Below are 24816 nucleotides of genomic sequence, written 5' to 3'. Positions count from 1 at the left end.
ATGAGTGGGATATTATAGAATGTATAGTAAAAGTTAGATTATTGTGAATGAGTGGGAGAAAATATAAAATGTCCATCCCTGTGATGGTTTATTTTATTGCATATTAGGGTTCCCATCTTAAAAGGTTCAAGGTCTATATTCCAATGAAAAAGTAAAATATGTTAATTTATTACATCACTTTCTGAAATAGAACTTTGTCAGCGTGAGACATAATGGTCTGAGAGTCAAAATATGCAACATAGTAAAAACTCTTGGCCACCAAGAAGAATGAGCTCTTAATGCCATCATGGGAATTTTGGAGCACTATTTGCAAAAACTCTTGCATTTCTGATTCTATTTCTGGTGTAGTGGTGGTTTTGGTTGCAATACTCAGTTCATTTTTTCCCTTCTCACTTTGGTAATCTTTGAGCTTATGGCAGACTTTGTTAGTGGCTTTGAGTAATATTTGGTACTGAGGATTTAGCTGTAGCTCTTGTAACCAATCACCAGCCATTAAATTTATAGTTTGCACAATCAACTCTGCTTCTCTTTTGGAGCTGCTTCCTTCATTTTGCCAACTAAACAACCAACTCTGCCACTGACCAATTCAGGAATAACAAATTTTCAAAAGAGACTAACCTCTCTTATTTGTTACATTGTGTTTTTATTTCATTTTCTATTTAAGATTCTGTAAAAAATAATAAAAATTTTCTTCTTTTACTTTTCACAATATAAAAACAAAAAAATGTTTTGTTAAATTTTGTTGTGTTCTAATCACAAGAAATAAATAAATAAATAAATAAATAAAAACTCACAATTTGATTCAAATAATGGGAAATTTCCTGTCCATGTTTTTGAAAGAACTCCAATCCAAGATAGTCAAGAGTTACCAGCAAAATCCCAAGAAGTTGCTCGTTTTTGTTGTTCTTATCAAGCCTCCTGCAGCATGGGTTGCATATTCACCACACATTCAAGTTTCTAAAAGATGTATAATAGAATAAAGAGCAATGTTATGTGACCAATAAAATTTATTATTTTTGACCAAGCCAAACACTCTATGCTCAAATTACTCTATTCTAAATTTTAAACATTAAATTCTAACTCCTATTTTTATAAAAATAAAATATTAACTAAAAATATTGGTTAATATTGACAAAAAAAAAAATATTTATCTAACAGTTCTCTTAATATTTATTTACCTGTTTGACAAGTCTTGTCTGTTGAAGTTGTTATTGAGTAGTTCTAGAATGACCTTTCTTGCTTCATCATGATTGATATGGAACTTGAATGCCTGAATCAAAGTTACAGTTTTAGCCCATGCGAGTCGCTCTAACCACCTTTGAGGTTCAAATATGCAAGCTGCTGCCACAAAATAAGCTTGGAGAAGACTCTCTTTGGTCACTCCAAATTCCTCCAATCCTGTTTCCGAGTGCCATCTAACAATTTCCATTGCAAAATTTAGAAGCACGTCAATTTTCAATACACATATCTTATAAAATAATAATTGAGTGCCTCACCGTTGGATATTCTCCCATTCTGCAGAGTGCACTGCTTGACTCTTGTTGTAATCCAATTTGGCCAGTTCAAGATAAATCTCGTTGTTCACACTAGGCAACCTGCCCACAATAAACAAATGAATAAAATGAACAGATGGCTGGCATGTGCAGCACACAAAAATAAAGTGTATAATTAGTTGTAAGTTATTGTGGAACAGGAAATATGACTAAAGCTCTAAAGAGGATTTTGATATTGGTCTTGTGCACAAAAATTTATTCACAAAAAGGCGTCTTTAAGAATGACTTACATGAGTTACATGACTCAGGTTACTAGGTTAGCTTTTAACCTGTTTTCTGATATCAACTTGCTCATGTAGTTTGATCATGTATATTAATTACATGTGTCACGTTATGATTTAACTACGTGGATAATATTTTTGTGATAAGATGTTCTACCGTCCACATTAACATATCACGATGTAAGTGATTCATGCTACAATTATATATATATTTTTTATACAATTAAAATTTTATAAACATGATTTTAGTACATAAAATCAATATTAGAAATTACACTTTCGAACTTTAATTGGAAAAAATTAGGGCTAATGTTTTTATCGAAGAAAAATAATTTTTAATTAGTGTTAGCATAAAAATGGTAAATGTGAGAGAAAAGTATTAACGATTTAATATATATACATAAACTAAAAAATAAAATAAATATTTTACTCTTTTAAAAGATAAATATTAGCTTAAATGCATATTTTTTATTGGTTCACCGATTAAAAAATCTTTACCTGTAAAGTGCCTTTCCAATCCAAACAACGTTTTCACCACCATATTGTTCTATGTAAAATCTTGTCTCCAATCTCGGTAAACTTGCATACCAAGGCACATCCAACGCGTAATTCACCTATAAATATTATTTATTACCATGAGAAAAAGAGAATTTTAAAAATGATTTAACTAAAGGGCATTGATTTATAAAGTACAAAATATAATTTATGGCCAATTTGCAGTCTTTTTGTACGTTAAAAAGTGCAAGTGTTAAGTGACTCAAACAAAATAGTTTTAATTTTTTTTATTATTTAACTATTAATTCAATTTTTTTTAATTTAGTTATTTTAGTCTAATAATATATTTATTCTATATTTTTAAACAACAACAAACAATAATAAAATCTTGTCTCACTAGGTGGAGTCGGCTAATAATCTAATCATGATCTAATAATCTATTATTTTTTTTTACAATGGATACTATTTCAACTCTCTCTCTTATATCTTCGTTCCTTGTTTTATTCAATTGCATATAACAACTCATCTATAGGGGTGGCAACGGGGTGGGTAGGGGCGGATTTTTGCTCTACCCAACCCCGTCCCGCCGTATAACAACCCGCATAGAACCCGTCCCGCTTCTACCCGCGGATAGTAAAACATTGAACCCTAACCCGCCCCGCTTCACCCCTACCCGCCCCTATAATTATTAAAATCCACTAAATAAAATTAAATTTCAAAATTTATATAACTATCATCACATACGTAACATAAATTAAAATAAAAATTTAAATATGATACAATATTATTAATTATTTACTAATTATTTTATATATATTATACATATTATATATTAAAATTATATATGTTATATATATAGCAAGACGGGTAGGGACGGGTATTACCTAAACCCGACCCCGTTCCGCCCCTCCCAAGAATCTGCGTTGCTAAAAACTCCTCCCGATGCGAGACGGGTAATTACCCGTGGACGGGATGGGTACCCGCGGGTTCGGGTGATATTGTCATTTTTACTCATCCATCTCAATATTTAAACATTAATAATTAATATTTGACTAAAAATAATAAATTCTAATGGCTTTTTAGTATTTTTTTAGATGAAATATTAATTACCATAAAAGACACTCTTACATTATTACTGCAATACTGAATAGAGAGGGTAGAAAAAGGACATATGGGCCTGTATTCATTTTTCATTTATCAGCATGACATTTAACAACCAAATCATCAAAATAACGTGCTACACAGTTAATTTTTATTAATATTTAATGTTGGAGATCACAAAGATGCTACATCGTCACATAGTAAATAGGAACAAAGGTTAGAGTGTGTCATCTTCTAAAAAAGGACAGTCGTATCTTTTAAGAAAATAGACCGGAGGAGTTCTAAGTTACCCTACTTTAAATTTTTTATTTACTTTTATGATATGTTGATTCATAAATAGTTATATATTAATGTAATAGGTAAAAGTAAAACTCTAAGCGGGACCCTTACCATTAGAGGCTATAATTTAGAGATCAAATGATTATCTATTAACGTAAAATTAAAATAAAAGGTTGAGGAATGCTACAGTAATTTTTGTGATTGTTAGTCATCAACTAACTATCAATGATGATTTGATGGTGTGAGATTGGTGTAAAATTTCATCCAATGATTCATTTTTTTTGTTAGTTACATGCTGGACAAAATTCAATAAAATTGCTGGTCCCTAGACTTTTCCTAAAAGGTTAGTAGGAATGATATTGGAACATTTCTCGCAAATTAAATCTTTTGTGATGATCCATTTATCAAATATCTCTTTAGATGCACGCTTCTCTGATAAAAATTTGGATGAAAAATGTTTGGCATCCTGAAGAATTATTTCCCCAGGAAAAAGCACTTGAGATGCTCTATAAAGATTGTATGTTGTTGATGGAGACGGATTTGTTTCTCCAGGAAAGCAAAAGAACTCACCATTTTTCTCAAAATGCTTCAGTGCATCTACCAAATTTAATAACTTTAATCATTTCTGGAACCATTATATAATCATATTTGTATTTAATTACAATATAATTTAATAAAATGTAGAAAATACTTTCTTGTTTTATTTTCTATATATGAATAATAATAAAATTTACCGGGTGAAATTTGGTGACCATGTAACCTTAGTAACCTAAATGCCATTACTGTATCGTCAATCTCTGGAACCTCCCAGTCTCTTGTCCAACCAAGACCCTTGTCGGTCCAATATCTGAAATTATACAGTTTTCCATATTTGAAGTCACTGAAAATCTAAATCAAATAATCCCATGAACTTACCTTGAGATATATTTCATAAAATCTTCAATCTCCGGCTCAAAATATCTTGAAATGCCGAGACGTTCCAAACGATCAACAGTCCAATTCCGCTCAAACAAATCTATAGGATACACGTTTGGAACTGGAAATTAACAAAAAAATGGTGTTAACTTTAACCTGCATCATACATTTGGAAAAATTCAATAAAAAAATATATATGTGCCTCATTCTAATTTGTCCGATGGTTACAATATTTTAAAAGATACTGCTAAAGAGTATCCGAAAGTTTATATTGCTGACAAGAATAACTCCAAAAGATATTAACGACCTCGAATAAACTTTCGAAAAATTAAAAAATACGATAAAAAGATTTAGATATTAAATATAGAGTAAACTACAATTTTTATTCACGAAAGTTTTAAACGCTGACAAATCTATCCATAAAAAAAAAAGAAAATTACAATTGTACTCATAAACATGGATTCTGTCTAATAAAATTATCCAAATACTAAAAAATCACCTAAAAATCTTAAATTAGCCTTCTCTCCACCACTACTACCATCATCTCTTATCTGTCTTTAAATCTTCAACATCAATCTATCCCCTTTTTCAACAACCACCAGCCTATCACCCTCATCTTCTCGGCGCCGCCAATCCCAACCACCACTCACTACTCACAGACTGTTTTGAACTACCACTACCGCATCACCGCCTCCTTCTCTTTACCACCACCATATCACATTATCGCATCTTTCTTGAATCATCTCCAACGAGCTCATCTTCTACCTCATTCTCAAGATGGAGAACCGCCACCGCCTCGGTCTTAATCGGCCTCAGCTCCAACACCGAGGCATCAAAATCCGGGCATAGACCGTAGAGTTGACGAAGTAGCTAGGTGGCTACTTTGTACATGGCTCTAACCTGAGACATTGTAAAAAATCCGATCTTCTTTATGAACACCTCCGCAAGAGGCAGGTTATTTTAGTGGACTGCCTCTTGATGGGAAATCGGCGATGGCGTTTCAGCAGGCGAGGGTTTCACGCGTTTGATGGGAAATCGGCGATGGTGATGGCGGCAGTGTATATTACATTGCATGCGATGGACTTGAGGTCGTAGTTGGAGGAGGAGCTGTCCTTAAAGGCCCTATCCACGGATGTTGTGATGATGGAGGATTCAGTTTGGGGGAGGAAGGCAGCGGAGGGGGGTGGTGACGATGACAACGGCGTCGGAAGCGAAGGGAACTAATCGAACTTGAGAGCTTCTTTGCCAGAGATCATAAGTCTGACGCTTCTGAGGGTTGCTGAGAACATTGAGAGAGAGAGAGAGAGAGAGAGAGAGAGAGAGAGAGAGAGAGAGAGAGAGAGAGAGAGAGAGAGAGAGAGAGAGAGAGAGAGAGAGAGAAAATTGACCGTGAAATATTATGATGCTAACCAATTTAACCATAGAAGAATTAAAAGATGGAGTTTTATAGACAAAACTATCTAAATCTTAAAAATCTATGAAAAAATTCTTAAATTGTCCATCTAATCTTACTTAATCACTCTCAACTTTAATCTTTAATCCCACCTCATTTCCATTTCCACCTCATCTCCATTCTCCAATCCCCTTCACCAACACTTTCAATCTTCGACAAATCCCGTTCTCTTCATATAATCTTCGCCATCTACTGTACCTCCTTTAAAAAGTCTCTGAACTCCGCTACAATGGCTCGAACTCCAACAACAGCCACAACAACAACAACCTAGCCACTATTCATTGTCTTCTGCTGAGTTACAACTCGCCAAATACGTCGGTGGTGCAGTAGCATTCTGTCACTTCCACTGCCGCTAGCAATATGAGAAAAGCATTAGGCTTGAAATCATCGGATTCGGGATCCAGAAAGCATTGTCTCTGGTCTGGGTTTGGATTCACCTTTAGGTTTGGAATAGGGGAAGATAAGCCAAAAAGGCTGTTAATAGAGTTTGATTCACCATGCTAGTCTTCATGTGTTTTATTGATGAGATTGAAGACCATAAATCTAAGAGAAGGAAAATTTTCATTCTTGTGTCGGAACTCACACTAAGCAACGTAGTTTTGTTTGTGTTTCAGTCTCCACAAATCCAAAATCCTTTATCTTTGCCTATCATGTCGAAACTTTGTTTTGTGGCTTCATGATTTAGATGACATTGACCCTGCTAACGAATCCATCAAGAATTTGTTTACTTCTCCTCGTAAGGAGCACCAAGTGACTCTTTCTCATTGTCCCAAATGTCCCTGTCACTTGTCACTGTAACAAATTCTGAAATTGATAGAAAATTGAGACCACAGTAATAGTGGAAAGAGAGGAAAGAGAGAAAATAAAGTAGGGATTACTTAGGAGATTTGGAATAGTGAAGAGAATTGAAAATAAAGATTAGATGGGATTAGAATTTGAAAGTGATTAGGAGTTAGTTGAATTTATTTTAACAATTTAATGACAATAAACGTTAAAATTTTTATCACATGGATAAATATTGTAATTTCACAAATTATTTAAAAGAATATACGATATTAACGAAGTGAGAATGAGAAGGGATAAGTATTGTTTTGATCCCTAACGTTGAGGGTCAGAATCGAAACAGTCCCAACGTAATTTTTTATTTAAAATCATCCTTAACGTTTTTTTCGTATTAAAATCATTTTTTTAATAAAATTTTTGATTTTATTCCTAAACTACCCCTACCTTAATAAAAAATTATAAATTAAAAAAAACAAAAGAGCGTGTGTTGGGGGGAGAAAGGAAAGGGAAATGACGCGGGTGTGTAAGGGGGAGAAAGGAAAGGGAAAGGACGCGGGTGTGTAAGGGGGAGAAAGGAAAGGGAAAGGACGTGGGGGTGGGGGTGGGGGGAAGGGGAGAGAGGGAGGGGACGGCGGCGGCGAAGCTTGGAGCCGCCATCGCCGTCGTCGTGGCTGTCGCCGTTGGGAATCGCGAGGGAGAGAGGAGACGCGAGCCATTGCCGCCGCTGACCTCGCTGCTACACCTCGCCGCCTCGCCATCTCGTCGTTTCATCTGCACCTCGCCCCCTCGCCGCCTCGCTGCTGCACCTTCCCATTTCTCCTTCTGCTTCTTGTTTCTTGGTTTTGCTTCTTGCTTTCTTGCTTCTGCTTCTTGGTTTTTGCTTCTGCTGCTTCTACTTCTTACTTCTTGCTTCCCGATTCCCGATTCTGCTTCTGTTTCTGCTTTCTTGCTTTTAATCAGAAATAAAATTAAGGAGCATTTGAGACATCCATTGCACAAGGAGCATGATAAGTTTTTTGATTCTGTGACTGCCACTGCTTCTACTTCTGTGACTGCCTCTGATTTTAATTTGTTATTTTCTGATTTTATTGTTGTTGTATGTTGATTTGATTGTAGAATTTGTGTTGATTGTTGAAGTTTTGATTTTTTGATTTGTTGAATTTGTGTTGATTTCATTGATGTTGTTTTTTGGTGGTGGAGGTAAAGGTGTTGGTGGTGGTGGAAGTTAAGGTGTTGATGGTGGTGGTAGAAGTAAAGGTGCTAATGGTAGTGGAGGGTATTTTTGTCCAGAAAAAATTAAAAGGACGATTTTAATACAAAAAAACCGTTAAGGATGATTCTAAATAAAAAATTACGTTGGGACGGTTTCGATTCTGACTCTTAACGTTAGGGACTAAAACAATACTTATCCCGAATGAGAACGATGTCATCTTAAAAAAAATCTGAGTCGAGTGAAACAAAAAAGGTAGATAGCGGCCACCAACAAAGAATCTCACTGGCAGAGTGTGTTCTGGTGGTGAAAACACAAAATAATCTTTTTAGAATCTGATCAAAATCATATTTTGTTAGAAGAAAAGAATTATTACAGTTACTTTTTTCTCATTAGTATTTTAAGTATTGTTTTATCATCATGAAACTCTCACAGAAAAATGAAAAAAAAAAGTAAAATTGGTTTTACGTGTCAATTTTCTAATATTCCAAAACACATTCACTAAAAGTCACAAAAAATAAAGTTATTAGAGACAACCACTACAAAAAACAGTGTAATTATCGACACCAAAAATCGACGGTTAAGTTTTCTATCGATATTTTTCGACGGCTTGTCGTCGATAAAATGAAAAAGAGATGATTAAAAATAAAATATTAAAATCGATGACAATGTCATCTATTATTTTGACAATTTTTTAGCACCTTACTAATATCGTCATATTACCGACGAAATAGGAGTCAATTTTTTTTAAATCGACGGACTGGTTGTCTATTTTCATAATTAAAATATTGACAGTTTTCGTCGTCGATAAATTTAAACGATAGATATCTCTTTTCTAAATTGAATGAACGGTATATATTTATTATATAAAATAGACGGATAGAGTGTTGATTTTTATTTTAACTAAAATCGACAAAATAGCCGTCAATTTTTATCAACAAAAAACTACTCCCACGTTTGCTTCCCGCATCCCTACTCATTTCACTCATTTCTCCAAAATTTAACCCCAGATCTTCAGAGAATCAGAGTCTAAAGTGATGCTTCTTCTTTTCCTCCAACGCCCGAGAGTAGAGGGCGGAACGGAGTCACGATCACAGAAAGATACAGAGAGCAGAGCTTCTTCTTCTCTGACTCCTGAGAAAACACGTCGTCCTCCGTCTGAGAGCAGAGCTTCTTTTTCTCGTCCGCTGAGCCCACCGCTGCGCCATCCTCTCCATGTAAGTTCCTCTCTCTCTCTCTCTCTCTCTCTCTCTCTCTCATTGTGATTTGTGAATCTGCATGTAAGTTCTTCTTCTTCCACAGACTTGTCATTACAACGTCTTTGCCGGTCGCCGTCGTTGTGATCCCGTCGCCATAACACGTCGTTGTCGCAGCTTCTTGTAAGTTCCTCTCCGTCTCTCTCTGATTATTATATTATTTTTGTAATTTTTATATCTACTATTTTCATCATGAAATTCTGAATTTGCTATTTGTTAAACCTAATTAGTATAATCAATTCATCACATTACTTCAGTTCAACTAGTCTGACACATTAGTTTTATAATGTGATTAGATAAAACAAAATTTAAAAGAAAGAAAGAAAAATCACTTGCTTGCTTAGTATTAGAAAAAGGTAGAGTACTAACTTCACATTCAGTTATAGATTTCAAGTAAGTAATTAAGGAAAGTACTGTGTATTATTTAATTAATCTCCATGAATATTGCTCATAATATTAATTGTTCTGTTTATTTTGATTTACTTATTGAATTTTCATTTTTTCTGCTAGTCATTGTAGTTTGGTAGGATTCCTATTTGATTTGACATTTGTTTTGGTGAATTTATGCTCTAGATTTACTAATTTGTTATTTATTTTACTTTTGTTAATGTGGAATTTAGCTTGGCATAAAAAATTCTGGAGTGCATTTTCAAATTTTTGTTTTCTAGTTTCCTTATAGAAAATTTAATCCGTTTTTAATAACCTTGTGCAGAATCTTCATATCATGTAATATGCTTGCTCCATATCTCATATTTTCTGATTCTTCCCTGCAGCTGCTTTGGTTTTACCTACTATATATCTTTAGCATGGTTCTAAGCACCATCTAGTAACATTCTCTCTCTAATCATCTTCTTATGTTAGAATCTTCATTGTTGATGAAGATTTACACTGCTATAAATTAAGTACATTGATAATGCCAGTATTTGGTTGGTTCCATAAAAAGGTGCTTCAAGTCATGTTTGAGTTTTTCTTAAAAATTAGACTTTCTAATAATGCTATCAGGTATAATAAAAAAAGAGTGACATGATTGCTACAAACAAAATACCGGGTTATCATGTTTTGTTCTAATTAATTCCTTGCCTCCTCGTACCATTTCATCGCAAGTCATTCCCTTGTATATGATGGGAAAAAAACTGCACACAGCCCTTGCTTCTAGCACTCAATGGTTGGAACTGTCGAAGCCTTAAATTATTACTATGCATATGGAGAGCAGAACCCTACTTTCCAGAGGCGGAGCTATTAAATGTTGGATTCGTGAGTAAATTTCAACTATTACTTCACCAATCAGCACTATGGTGGAAAAAAAATTCATACTGGGAATAACCAAATGTTGAAGAAGAACTTTTGAAATTAACCTTTCTTAATTTTGGAATAATAAATGTAATATATGCATAACTACTCTTTGAGATGTGTTTGTGCATATATTATTATAACAGTTGTTCAAAATAACTGATATTCTGTTGTTTCATGGCCGGACATATGAGCATATTGTTCTTGTGCATTATAGAGAAACAAGTGAGGTGACTCTTCATAACTTGATTCTCGATAAACACGATAATATTACTTTGTCCTATTGATATTTACCTTTATTAAAATGGCTCATGCTAGATCCTGAGCAGTTTATATTTCTTCTATAAGTTTGGTATGATGGTTTTTCTTTCCTTTGTTATTGGTATTAACATGACATTTATTATTTCTATTGATCCATATCTCTCTTCTCTCTTGTATTCTGAATCTGAAGTGAAATATGTAACAACCCTTCACCCTTTTTAGAAAATTTAATTTTTGAAATTTAAAAATCAATTAGGAGATAGGCTTAAGATTTTAAATTACGGATAGGAATCTAACAACCACCCTTCTTTTGAATTTAAAAATACCCTAACCACACCTATCACCAAAAGTATATAAATAGAGGTATACCGATAGATAGAAGATCACCCCTCTCAAATAATAATTCTCCTTCTTCTCTTCCCACAAAAATATTCTGTGTGCAAACATAAGATTCAACCTCATAGTGAGGCGTTAGAAAAATGTAGAGAATTATGCTTTTTACTTTTATATTTAGCATGTATTATGCTCTCTTTTTATTATTTTTCTTACCATCTATGTTGTCCTTATCATGTGATCATGGTTGTGTCTTATAGCATTATTCTTCTTTTTCCGTTCCTTTACACGTATACATCATGTTTGTCATTAAAGTTTTTTCCATACATAAATCCATCATTATTTAAAACTCTTTTGATCAAAAGTATATGCATATTTGTGTAGTTTCGTGATGAATGTTTTTCCTATAATTGTTACTACTATCTTACAAGCCATTTAAGTCAAGGGTACATGTCTTTTTATAAACCTTGTTCAATTATTTAATGTGCCATATTTTCATTATGTGCATTAAAAATATGATCCTTTAATTTATGCCATTATGTCATTAATATCCCATTAAAGTCAAGATTACATGCCTTTTTATAAGCTTTGTTCGATTATTTAATACACTCTATTTTCATTCTGTGCGTTAATATGATCCTTTGATTTATGCCATTATGTTATTGATATTTCTTTGGGTCAAGAGTACAAACCCTTCTATAAGCTTTGTTCAATTATTTAATATGCCCTATTTTATGTGCATTAATATAATCCTTTAATTTATGCTATTATGTTATTAATAGGTCAAGAGTACATACCTTTTTATAAATTTTGTTTAATTATTTAATATGCCCTATTTTATGTGCATTAAATATGATTCTTTAATTTATGCCATTATGTTATTAATATTTTTTTAGGTCAAGAGTGTACACCCTTTTATAAGCTTTGCTCGATTATTTAATATATCCTATTTTATGTGCATTAATATGATCTTTTAATTTATGTCATTATATTATTAATATCTCTTTAATTAGAGAGTACATGCCTATCCTGTGCACATAACTATGGTATCATTGTTTCACATGTCCCTCTTTTCATTATATTTGTCTATCTTCTTGCATGATTTTCTTCTTGCGTATGCCTAAATAACCATATTTGTAAATTGAACTGGGTAAGGGAAGGTGACCCCAAACTTTTGGGAACCTTCGTTAAGGAAAGGAGACTCCCATCAATTTTATATAATAATATATCTTTGTTGACATAATTCTTCCTGTATATGTTTAAATAACCTTGATTGTGAATGATCTTTCGGTAAGGGAGGGTGACCCCCAAAGACAAGATATCGTCGAGATGATCCTTTGGTAAGGGAAGGTGATCGACAAACTTTTGGGAACCTTCGGTAAGGAAAGGAGACTCCCATCAATTTTATATAATAATATATCTTTGTTGACATAATTCTTCCTGTACATGTTTAAATAACCTTGATTGTGAATGATCTTTTGGTAAGGGAGGGTGACCCCCAAAGACAAGATATCGTCGATATGATCCTTTGGTAATGGAAGGTGATTGATCGAGATGATTCTTCGGTAAGGGAAGGTGATTACTAAAATATTTGGGATAAGAACCTTCGGTAAAGGAAGGAAACTCCCACCTTTTATACAGCTCAATACCTTCCATAAAAGCTACAAGTTAAAAAAGAAAAAGTATAAAGGAAAGTTTAATTGTGATTATATTTTTTTAAGGTTATGTTTTTAAGTTATGATTATGTTGATTTTTCATAAGTTATTATCCTTTCTATTTGACTTGCCTATGTCAACGTTACATACTTTTCTTTTATGTATATTATGTTTTACATTTTTTAAGAAAAGTTCATAATATATGTCATGTTATATCATTTTTAAAATTTCATAAGTGGGTTGGGGATAGATATGGAGGTGTTACATAGCACTTTTATTGAGATCTTTTAAATTTTTACCCCTCTTTCTTTTCCATACTATCTCCAGAGGAGCATGGCACAACAGGTAGAGACAACGCAGCACTTCCGATGTGACTTCTGAGTACGGTCTCTCAAAACACGCGTGGATAGTTATGACTACTACTATCGTGCTCCAAACCATCTATTTAGGTTGAGATTTTGTAGGAGGAGACCCCAACTGCCTGTTATAACCTTCCTAGATGCGACTGCTTCAGCACCCAAGAAACGGTTATTCGAGGTGATCTACCTCGAATCGGATTTTGAGACAGAGGAAGAGGAGTCCAGCAGCCCTAGCCAGGATAAGGACCCAATGAAGGAGGACCCAGAGGAGAGGTTGACTTTTCGCGGGAGTTCAAAGGTGGAATACGTGTTTTATTCTCCCACTTCAGCGTCTTAGTTCACCCCATACAGCAGAATGGGATCTTCACCCAGTAGAAAAGTGTTGGAAGAGGATTGCTGGTACCCCAATTCGTGGGAGACTGAAGGGTCTTGATAAAAGATAGGATATGATACAAGGATGAGGGTTTCTTCGAAGAAATTAGTTAGGACACATCAGGTCTTTCGTCACATTTATTTTTAGGCATTTTCTTTTGATTAGAAAACCGTACTCATGGCAATCTAGTTGTTATTTTATTTGCTCAAACTTGCTTGTGTGTGTTCAATTCCGTCTTTTAGATCGCTTATTGATTTTTTCCAAAACTTCATGTGTATTTTCCTTCTTTCTTGCATAACGATTGAGTCAATTTGCTTCCTAAAAGAGTGACACCCTATCTAAAGACCTTCAAGAATAGAATTTAGTTTAGGATGTTACAAAATACATATCAATAATAAGGATGTTGATATAAGAGAAGATGACTATTGTTACTAAGATTTCTCATGTCCTGTGACTTTTCTGTAAGAATAGCATTTTGTAAGGGATTTGTTCAAATTGTCTAGATCAAACATTGATGAGAAGCTCAAGAACTTTGTAGGTTCAAGACAGAAAGGGAGTTGTAATCTTCACTTGTTAAGTTTAATGGATTGAATAACATTGAATATTTTGTATTATTAGTGGATTGCAATTTAAATTAATATAAGTCTAAGTTTAGTTATTTTTCTTGTCTTGAGTCTTTATGTTAGAGGATTATTTATTATTTTGATAAGTTTGTAAACTCATTATCTAATATTTAGTATAAATTTTATTTTTATATTTAAAAGTTTATTTGTCTTGTTATCTAATATTTTATATAAATTTTATTTTTATATTTAAAACTTTATTTGCATTAATTGTTTATTGTTTTTTAAATAGAAAAAATAATTAAAAAATATAGCTATTAAAATCGACGGTAACGTTGTCGCTTTTTAAATTTAAAATAGACAAATAAAACAAAATATAGACACAAAATTTGTCGGTATCTAGACAATTAAATCGACGGCCATTATGTCGATTTTATTGAATCAAATATTGACAAAAACGTTATCAATTTTATTAAGCAGGTAAAATTCACAAACTCACATTATAGACGGAAATATATATTGTCGATTTTATTAAATTATTATCGATTTTATTAAAATTTTAAAAAATCGACAAATTTAATAGCGACCACCGTCACCGTCCATTTTGCTGTCGATTTTTAATATTACCAACGGCTTAGCCATCGATTTGGCCGTCGATTTTAATAATGTTTGTTATATATATATATATATATATATATATATATATATATATATATATATATATATATATATATAGGAAAAGTCTAGGGGGCTAGCAATTTTATTGCATTTTGGCCAGCATGTAACCAGCAGAGAAAGGTAAGCTATTGGATGAAATCTCACACCAATCTCACACTATCAAATTATCATTGATGACTAGTTGATGGCTACTAATCACAAATGTTGCTGGCCCTAACATTGCTCATATATATATATATATATATATATATATATATATATATATATATATATATATTCAAACACAAATAGCTTCACTTTAAATAAAATCAATTCTTTCAACTATTTTTTTTTTGTGAAATCAATTCTACAAATATACACTTTGAAGTTAATTAGAAGAGAGAGTGTTATATGGGTATACTGTTGTTAATTACCTGCCCCATTACAAACATTAACAGTGTTGTGGAGATACTTGAGAGCATTTTCATCTTTGGTTTGCATGTAAGCGTAGGCTGTGGACGCCGGAGAGAATAAGAATGAACCATCTTTTGACTGCAACTTCAAAAGTTGTTTCCACTCCAAGTTTACCATTATTCCCTCCAAACTATGGAGTAGTGATGTGGGCACCTTATGCAGCATCTCTATTGGTATTCTAAACATTCAATTTAAGAAGTATAGATACATATATTATATTAGTTGAGTTTTCAATTTTTAAATTAATGATATTCCTTCTGGTAAAATATTAAAGAGTAGTACTATATATATATAATGAAAATATTATAGACTGTAAATAAAGATATATAATTAATAATATTTGTGTTTATAAGAGGTATATATTATTCTCCTAATTTAATTGACATAATTATTTTTTTATAATTATCTTTTCTTATTTAATTATACTAAAGTTAATTCCAAATTTAATGTGAATCAAATTTTAAAAAATTTTCCCTCATTATTACTAGGATAAGTTACTTAAATAAAATAATTAGAATAATTATTTACTTAAATGCAACAATTTAAACCTGATTATATATATGTCCTATTATAATCTATATAAACCATAGAAATCCAATCACTTTTTACAAATACATATAAATAGTAGAACTTCTACTACAATTTATGAACAAGCAAGTATGCACATAATCCGTGGAACTCTTTTCACTATTTCTGAGAAGTTAATTTATATATAAATCGTCTTACCCCAACCCTGATTTATGAAGAGTTAGTCTATATATACCAAATAAAGCCAATTATTTAGAAGAGTGTCATTTTCATAATGAGTAGTGAAGAGGAGAATTTCCTAATGCTAGTACATTATTCTAAAAAAATTTATAAAAATAAAAGAGAGGGTGTGAAATTCACCAACAAAAAACTCTTGAGTGTATTTATCCCTTCATCGAATACCTTATCACATCTAAAAATTAGTATATTGTAGAAACTTAGGGTATTTAGAATCAAGTGGGTGAAGAAGTTGTTTTATAAGATTCTTATCGCAGTTACGTCAACCGGTGTGAAGTACGATATATTTGTGATAGGGTGTGATGAAGATCTGTAGTTGTGTCAATGAATACGCTCCCACAGGCTCATCCACCCAAAACCAATGACTGTGTAGTCTAACCAAGTGATACAAATCTGCGGGTTCTAAATAAGATCTGATCCGATCATGTAAAGACATATTATATTGCTTTCTAACACTAGAAATATACCTACTTGACTGTACTATAAAAAAAATAATTTGGTTCTAATCAAATTTTAACATGTAAATCAGTAAACTCTTGATTATTTATAAATTGAATAATTGACAGATAAAAATCTAGCACATTAACTAACAAAATTAATTTGATATTAATCAAATTTTAACATACAAATCACTACCCTATAAATTATTTATAAATTAAATAAGGTCACAGATAAAAGTCTAACACATAAGTTAACAAAAAATTAATTCGTTTCTAATCAAATTTTAACAGATAAATCACTAAACTCTTAATTATTTCTAAATTAAATAATTAAAAGATAAAAATCTAACACATTAGTTAACAAAAAATTAATTCGATACTAATCAACTTTTAACATATAAATCACTACGCTATAAATTATTTATAAATTAAATAAGTTACAGATAAAAATCTAACACATAAATTAACCAAAAAAATAATAATTTGTTACTAATCAAATTTTAACATATAAATCTAATAACACCTAAATTTTTTATAACTAAATAATTAAAAAAAAGACTAACACATAAATTAACAAAAAAAATTAAACTAGTACCAATTAAATTTTAACATATAACTCACTAACATCTTCAAATTATTTATAATAATACCCTAACCACACATCAAAGTGACATAAAATATGAACAGAACAACAAATAACTAACACTTAAAGAGAACAACAAATAAAGAACTAACCTCTTCATGAATGCTTCCAGCCACGTGGACAATGCTATTTAATCGATACAAATGATCTTGATTTTTTATGATCTTACTTTGCTAGAGTATCATTGTCGGCTTTGTCGCCAAATTTTTTTCAAATTCTCTCAACTCTAACTACTCACACACTCAAGAATGTAATCCGTCTTTTGATCTCACGGTTTATGTATCAATTAACTCTTTATAAATTGTGGAAGGAGTTCCACAGATTATGTGTACATGCGCTTGTTTATAATCTATGATAGGAGTTTTATGATTTATGTGTATACTTATTTGTTCATAAACCGTGGTGGAAATTTCACAATTTATATAAAGTTGTAATAGGATACACATGTAATCAATTATGAATTATTATATTTACATAAATAGTTACTCCAATTGTTTTATTTAAATAACTTGCCCTTATTAATATATGAATTTATAATTCTATGATTTTTTTTTCAATAAAAATTTTAAATTTTTATATTTTTAATTGTAAAAAAATTTTAAACTACTTCAACACATTTTATAAAAAATAAAAAAATCTTAAATTTTATTGATCTCTATTTATTACAAATTGAAAACATCTAAAATTATTGATTTATGACCTGTAAAATAAAATAATAAATAATAATAAATTAACACTAATTCATTGATTATGGATATTATGTGTATAAAATTATAAATAGTAGAAGTATAAAAATATAAATGTTAAATTAAAAATTTAATGATTTTTATTATACAATTCATATTTTACCGATAGACTATTATAAATAAAAAATAGAACATAAAATATAAACAAAAATTAAGAAATAAAATTTTAAAAATAATTATTAACTCGTAATATTAAAATTAATAAATAAGCATACATATGAATAGTAAATGAAAATATTAAAATTATGATCATTTGGTATACATGTAAGATAATTTGAAATATATAACAAGACACAGTTTAAAATTTGATAATATTAGTTGTAAATATTTATTAATTTGGATATTATTATATGTATAAAATTATAAATATTATGAGTACAAAAGTATAGATGTTATTAATATAAAATTTTGAATGTTATATGTATTTTACCTAATTAAAAATATTATGTGTATAAACTTATGGATATTTTAAGTAAATTTGTCAATTAAATAAATCAAGTTAAATATTTGATTTTTTTTTTTCAAATTCAATTATAATAAAATTTGAACATATATGCGAATCAGAAAAAATCATTTCACTTTGAAAAACATTAAACAAATTTTCAAATTATCAAAGATGATGATTTAAAAACTTATATGTTGATTTAAATGTTTAATGTCTTTAAAAAGATATTAAAATAATTTAAATCATGATTTATTAGTGCACATGTGAAATAATTTAAAATATGTAATAAAATATAGTTTAAAATTAAATAATATTAATTACAAAAATATATTAATTATGAAAATTATGTGTATGAATATATAGATGTTACATAATAAATTAAAAATGTGTTTTTGGTACTATAATATAAATTAAATACCATAAATATAAATGATGTGTATTCATATAATAAAAATGTAAATTGATAAACATATGTGCTTATAATATACTATTTAATACATGTAATCAATGTTTTTATATACAATAACTATTGTAATAAAGAAAAAATGAGGCGCGTGAAAGAATAATAATTAAACTTTGCTCATCTCATTAAATAAAGTTAGAAATAAAAAAATTTGGCTGGTTTTAGTTTCTAAATTTGGTTCTCAAACTTTTTTCAATTCTAAAAATGAAATCGGTCACTAAACTAATAAAATTAGAGATTTAAAAATGTAAAGGTTCAATTGAGATTGAAAATAGTATATTTATATATAAAATAAATAATTTTTAAAAATAATTTTTATTTTATTATTTTAAATTAATTAACCACAAAAAAATTGGACCAATTAATCGATTTTTTTATTATCAATTTTTTGATTGATTCATTATCAATAAATTTTTGTTTAAACCGAATTAATTTAATAGTCAATTCTTGATTAATCTGATTGAACCGATAAATTCTCAAAATATTATTAAAATAATAATAAAAAGTGAAAAAAAAAAACTACTCAAAAAATTAACATTCGAGTAATGCTAGATAATCAATATTTTCTGTTAATTAATATCACTCAAACTTAGGTTCTAAACTATAAACTTAAACCCTAACAATGAATAATGTTAACTAACTCTTAGTTCCTGTAATTCTTCATAACCAAATATATGATACCCTTTGAGCTTGAGATCTCTCCTATTTTATTATTTTAAATTAATTAACGGTTAAAAATTGGATCAATTAATAGATTTTTTATTGATTTTTTCAATTTTTTTTACTAATTCGTTGTTAATCAAGTTATTGTTTGAATTAAACCAATGGGTAAAGTATATTTTTTGTCCTTGAAGTTTGATAAAAGTTTTAAAAATACCTCTAAGTTTTATTTTATTTCAATTTTGTCCTAAAAGTTTTCGATTTGCATCAAATATACATTTGACGGCTAAATTTTCAAAAAATCTAAAACCAATATAACAATAATGCTTGAAAATTATGCTTGATTTGCTTGTGTTGAAAGTTGTTCCTATAAAACTGTTGTTGAATCGATCTTAAATTTTTTGAAAAATTAGCTGTTAGGAGTATATTTGATGCAAATCAAAAACTTTTGGGACAAAATTAAAACAAAATAAAACTTAAGGATATTTTTAAAACTTTTATCAAACTTCAAGAATAAAAAATATACTTTACTCTAAACTAATAGTCGATCGATTTTCGATTAATATAATTGAATGGCAAATTCGATCCCATTCTCAAAATTTTGCTCTCAAGTAATAATAAAAGGTTGAAAAAAAACTACTCAAGACATTAATTAACAAAAGAATAACGTAACCAATTTTTTTTTCAGTCATCAACATTATCCAATTTTTTAAAATTATTTTATTTATTTTAAATTTAAATCTTAAATCATAAACTCTTAAACTTAAATTCTAAATTATAAACTTAAACTCAAATAATAAATAATGTTAGCTAACCAAATATTAGTTTTCTATATTTTTTTTATTAAATATATGATACCTTTTGAGCTTGAGATCTCTCATAGCTGATAATTCTTTCAAGACAGGAGAATCATCCGGCACTTCAATATTCATACTTCGTGCCAAGTCAAGAAGAGAAGGTAAAGTAAATTCAAAACCAACTAGAGCTTCTGCGGCACTCTCATCTTGAATCTTGCTTAGATTTTCCTTAAAGAATGTAAGCCCTGTACGTGATAATATGAGAATGTTATAGTAATGAAATTCATTGAATATAAAAAACATTATTGAATCACATAAATTATATGTAAGAATAAAGTTACCCTTGTGACACATTTGGGGGTGCAAATTCCATTGAGTGAAAGCAATAACACAGGCGAGGGTATTAAGAAGACGGTCACGGGGTGAAAAGTAATTAGCATCACCCCAAGAACCATCTGGAAGCTGATTGTTGGCTATCCATTCAAGACACGAAGGGAACTGAGGGGCATTTCCGTCATTAACATCTTTCACCAGACCAACCCATGCAGTGTCATATGCTGACACGCTTATTTCTCCATCTTCCATTGACCCCAACATACATTTCACCACTTTTATCTTCTCTCTTATCTCCTTTGTTTCCACCTCCTTTCACAAATCAAGCATTAATGTTAAGTAGTTAAAATATTATAGATAATAAATAAAGATGATATCAATAACATTTATGTTTATAAAAGAGTATAAATTACTCTTTTAATTTAATTGATGCAATTTTTTTTTATATTTGGATTTGAATTTTTTAAATTTTAAATTTTATTTAGGAGAGTAAAGTATGATTTTTTATTATTTATTTCATAGGTAGAATCAAGAAAAAATATGAGAGAGAAATTATTTAAGAGTGAGAGATCACACTTTATCCTCTAAAATGAAAATTCAAAATTTAGAGGATTCAAATTCTATTTAATTATACTAAAAATTAATTCTAAATTTATTTTGATTTATGAGTTGACCCATATACTTCTTCTTTTACTAAATAATTATTGTGATAAGATAGCCTTAGGTGGATGCTCATTTTTCATAAAGCTCAGGTTTTCAAGAGGAATCATATTTAATGAAGTTTGAAAACAATGACTCTGTGTGCCTATAAATAGAGAGTCTGATATGAAGCAATACACATCAATAAAAAATATTTTCTATCTCTCTACGTACAATAAAGCTCTTCTTTCTCTTTCTCTCTTCATATACTACAAATATAATATTAATATATAAATTATCGTTATTATGGTAGGATATTAATATTGGTGGATATTGATATTAGAGTCTTCTAATTATACTTCTTTATTTTATATTTATTATTTCTTCTTTATTTATTTATTTTACAACACGTTATCAGTACGATACTCTGATCATATTTTAGGAAGACTTAGGTAACAAACTTTCATTATGTAGAAGCTATCTCTCATCTTGAATTTAATGCTCTTGATATATCTGGAAATAACTATTTATCAAGGATATTAGATGCTGAAATCCGTCTTGATTCAATGGATCTTGGAGATACCATTAAGGTTGAAAATAATGTATCACAGAAGGATAAAGCCAAGGCCATGATTTTTCTTCGTCGTCATCTTGACGAATGATTAAAAAATGAATATCTCACATTAAAAGATCATGTAGATCTGTGGAAAGACCTTGAAAAAAGGTGTAATCATCAAAAGACGGTGATATTTCCTCAAACCTGATATGAATGGATGCGTGCGTCTACAGGATTTTAAGTCCATAATTGAACATAATTCAGCAATGTTTTGAATCATCTCACGAATGAAATTATGTGGGGAAAAGATAACTGATAATGATATGTTAGAGAAAACTTTCTTGACCTTTCATATCTCGAATGTGCTCCTGCAGCAGCAGTATTGAGAAAATGGATTTAAAAAATATTCTGAGTTAATTTCTTGCCTTCTTGTTGCTGAACGCCACAATGAATTACTTTAAAAAAATATGAAGTCCGCCCAACTGGCGCTGTCCCATTTTCTGAAGCAAATGCGGCAAATCATTACCCCAGAATAGGTAAATGACAAGGTTTTAGTAACAAGAAAAATTATGAAAAAAAAAGAATTATGTTCACAAGAAAGGATCTCACCAGAAGTGGGATAAAGAAAGAAACAATGGTCAAAATAAATCAATTGAGGATAAATATCTCTGTTGCGGTGGAAAAGGCCATTGGTCGCGTATTTGTTGTACACCAAGGCACCTATTCGATCTTTATCAAGTATCTTTGAAAAAGGATGACAAAGGAAAGGAAACAAATTTTGTTTCAAATTATGCTGAAAATTTCACCACTCATTATGATGTATTCGATTTCTTTGAGGATTCTGAAGAAAATATTGGTCATTTAATCAATGATGGAATAGTTTAATATGTGGCATTGTTAAGTATTCATGTAAATAAATATTGTAAGAAACTTATTGTTAAGTTTTATTTTCTATGTATTTAAGTTTCAAATATGATGTATATAAATAATGAAATATTAATGTTTATGTTTAAGAATTTTAGAAATCATTAAATGTGTCAAGTTTTAAAAATAATAATAATAGTGATAATAATAAAATTTTAGTATATGACATTATATACGATATTTCTTAGAAAAATAATTCCAATAAAAAATTTAATTTAACTGTGCATGTATTACTACTCATTTTATTATTATTATTTGTCTTTGATGAAAATGGTAAGGATATATAATGAAGATATATGCCTTGCGGATAGTGCAAGTTTGCACACTATTCTCAAAAGTGATATATATTTTACCCATCTTGTGTCAAAAGAAGAATATGTTAATACAATTATTGGCTTAGGCAATGTGATAGAAGACTCTAGAAGAGCTATAATTTTGTTTCCTGGAGGAACAAAATTCATAATAAATAATACACTATTGTCTACCAAGTCTTTAAGAAACTTGTTGAGTTTTAAAGATATTCGCTGAAATGGATATCATATTGAGACAATGAATGAGGGAAATCATGAGTATTTATGTATCACAACTCATGATTTAAATAAAAATGTTATATTAGAAAAGTTACCATCACTTTCATCTGGGTTATATTATACCAAAATTAGTGCAATTGAATCACATGTCATTGTAAACCAGAAGTTTACTAGCCCAAATGAATTTATAACTTGACATGACTGATTGGATCATCCGGGAACAACTATGATGCAGAGAATTATTGAAAACTCTCATGAACATTCACTAAAGAACCAGAAGATTCTTAAATCTAGTTAATTTTGTTGTGCTGTATGTTCTCAAGGGAAGTTAATTTTAAGGCCATCACCAGTAAAGATTGGATTTGAGTCTCCTGAATTCTTAAAAAGGATTCAAGGTGATATATGTGGACCTATTCATCCACCATGTGGATCTTTAGATATTTTATGGTTCTAATAGACACATCTTTAAGATGGTCACATATGTGCTTATTGTCTTCTCGCAACCTGGCATTTGCGAGATTACTTGCTCAAATTATTCTATTAAAAGCACAGTTTCTAGAAAATCCAATCAAAGCAATTTGTCTTGATAATGCTGGTGAATTTACTTCCCAAGCCTTTGATGCTTATTATATAGCTAATGGAATAAGTGTTGAACATCCTGTAGCTCATGTTCACACACAAAATGGGTTAGCAGAATCACTTATTAAACGCCTCTAGTTAATTGCTAGACCCTTACTTATGAGAACAAATCTCTCAATTTCGGCTTGGGGGCATGCTATTTTACATGCCGCAGCATTTATTTGTTTGAGGTCAACATGTTACCATTAGTTCTCTCCTATAAAATTAGCTTATGGCCAACAGGCAAATGTTTCCCATTTAAGAATATTTGGGTGTGCAATATATGTTCCCATTGCACTACCTTCTCGCACCAAAATAGGACCTCAAAGAAAATTGAAAATATATGTTGGATATGATTCTTCTTCTATAGTAAGGTATCTTGATAAACAAACTGGGGATGTATTTAAAGCCCGATTTGCCTATTGTCATTTTGATAAATCAAAATTTCCAACATTAAAGGGAGAGAATAAGCTTCCTGAAAAGGAACTTAATTGGAACCAGGGGCGAAGCTACATACATAAAAAGGGGGGCAATGGCCTCCTCCCTTAATTTTAATTTTTTACATGTAAATTATATATAAATTTCAGTTTAGCCCCCTTTAAAATTTTATTTTAGTCTTATTTTATTGTGTAAATATTTTTGACCCCCTTTAATATTTCATCTAGCTCCGCCCCTGATTGGAACGCATCATCCTTGATGCATTTGGATCCTCGATCAGGACAATGTGAACTAGAAGTTCAAAAGATTATACATTTGCAAAGAATCACAAATGAATTGACTGATGCATTTTTTGATACAAAGAGGATAACCAAATCTTATATACTAGCAAAAAATGCCCCAATTCGAATTGATGTCCCGACAAATAGCCACTGAAACAAATTCACGCCAGAAGCGTGACAGACCTATCGGTTCCAAAGACAAAAATTCTCGAAAGAAAAAAGAGGTAAATACTATTCCTGTTGAAAAAGGCATAGTAAATATACCTGTAGTTGTCCAAAATTCTGATATAATTTTAATGCTAGAAGA

The 24816-nt window shown here is 30.4% G+C and overlaps 1 protein-coding gene across 1 annotated transcript; it reads right to left on the bottom strand.

Annotated features, from left to right (window-relative positions):
• Positions 1-62: 62 nt before the first annotated feature.
• On the bottom strand, positions 63-20833 carry LOC112791164 (ent-copalyl diphosphate synthase, chloroplastic). Its single transcript, XM_025833895.3, has 11 exons — positions 20532-20833; positions 20252-20435; positions 15192-15409; positions 4565-4685; positions 4384-4496; positions 3981-4246; positions 2273-2388; positions 1497-1595; positions 1179-1415; positions 795-918; positions 63-577 (listed from the first exon to the last, which is right to left on the bottom strand). The coding sequence occupies exons 1-11, from the start codon at positions 20785-20787 to the stop codon at positions 170-172; spliced, it is 2142 nt and encodes a 713-aa protein (XP_025689680.1). The 5' UTR covers positions 20788-20833; the 3' UTR covers positions 63-169.
• Positions 20834-24816: the final 3983 nt, after the last annotated feature.

The sequence above is a fragment of the Arachis hypogaea genome, chromosome 1 (assembly GCF_003086295.3).
Source record: "Arachis hypogaea cultivar Tifrunner chromosome 1, arahy.Tifrunner.gnm2.J5K5, whole genome shotgun sequence".
Lineage (NCBI taxonomy): Eukaryota > Viridiplantae > Streptophyta > Magnoliopsida > Fabales > Fabaceae > Arachis > Arachis hypogaea.
The sequence above is the reverse complement of the archived record's forward strand: the minus strand, read 5'-3'. Positions and strand labels throughout refer to the sequence as shown.

Excerpts from the sequence above, each read along its gene's own strand:
- LOC112791164 (XM_025833895.3), bottom strand. The coding sequence starts at position 20,787 with ATGTTGGGGTCAATGGAAGATGGAGAAATAAGCGTGTCAGCATATGAC. Across the intron at positions 4,247-4,383 it reads TGGTCACCAAATTTCACCCG|ATGCACTGAAGCATTTTGAG; the intron begins GTAAATTTTATT and ends TAAATTTGGTAG. Across the intron at positions 578-794 it reads CCCATTATTTGAATCAAATT|TGGCAGAGTTGGTTGTTTAG; the intron begins GTGAGTTTTTAT and ends TGAATTGGTCAG.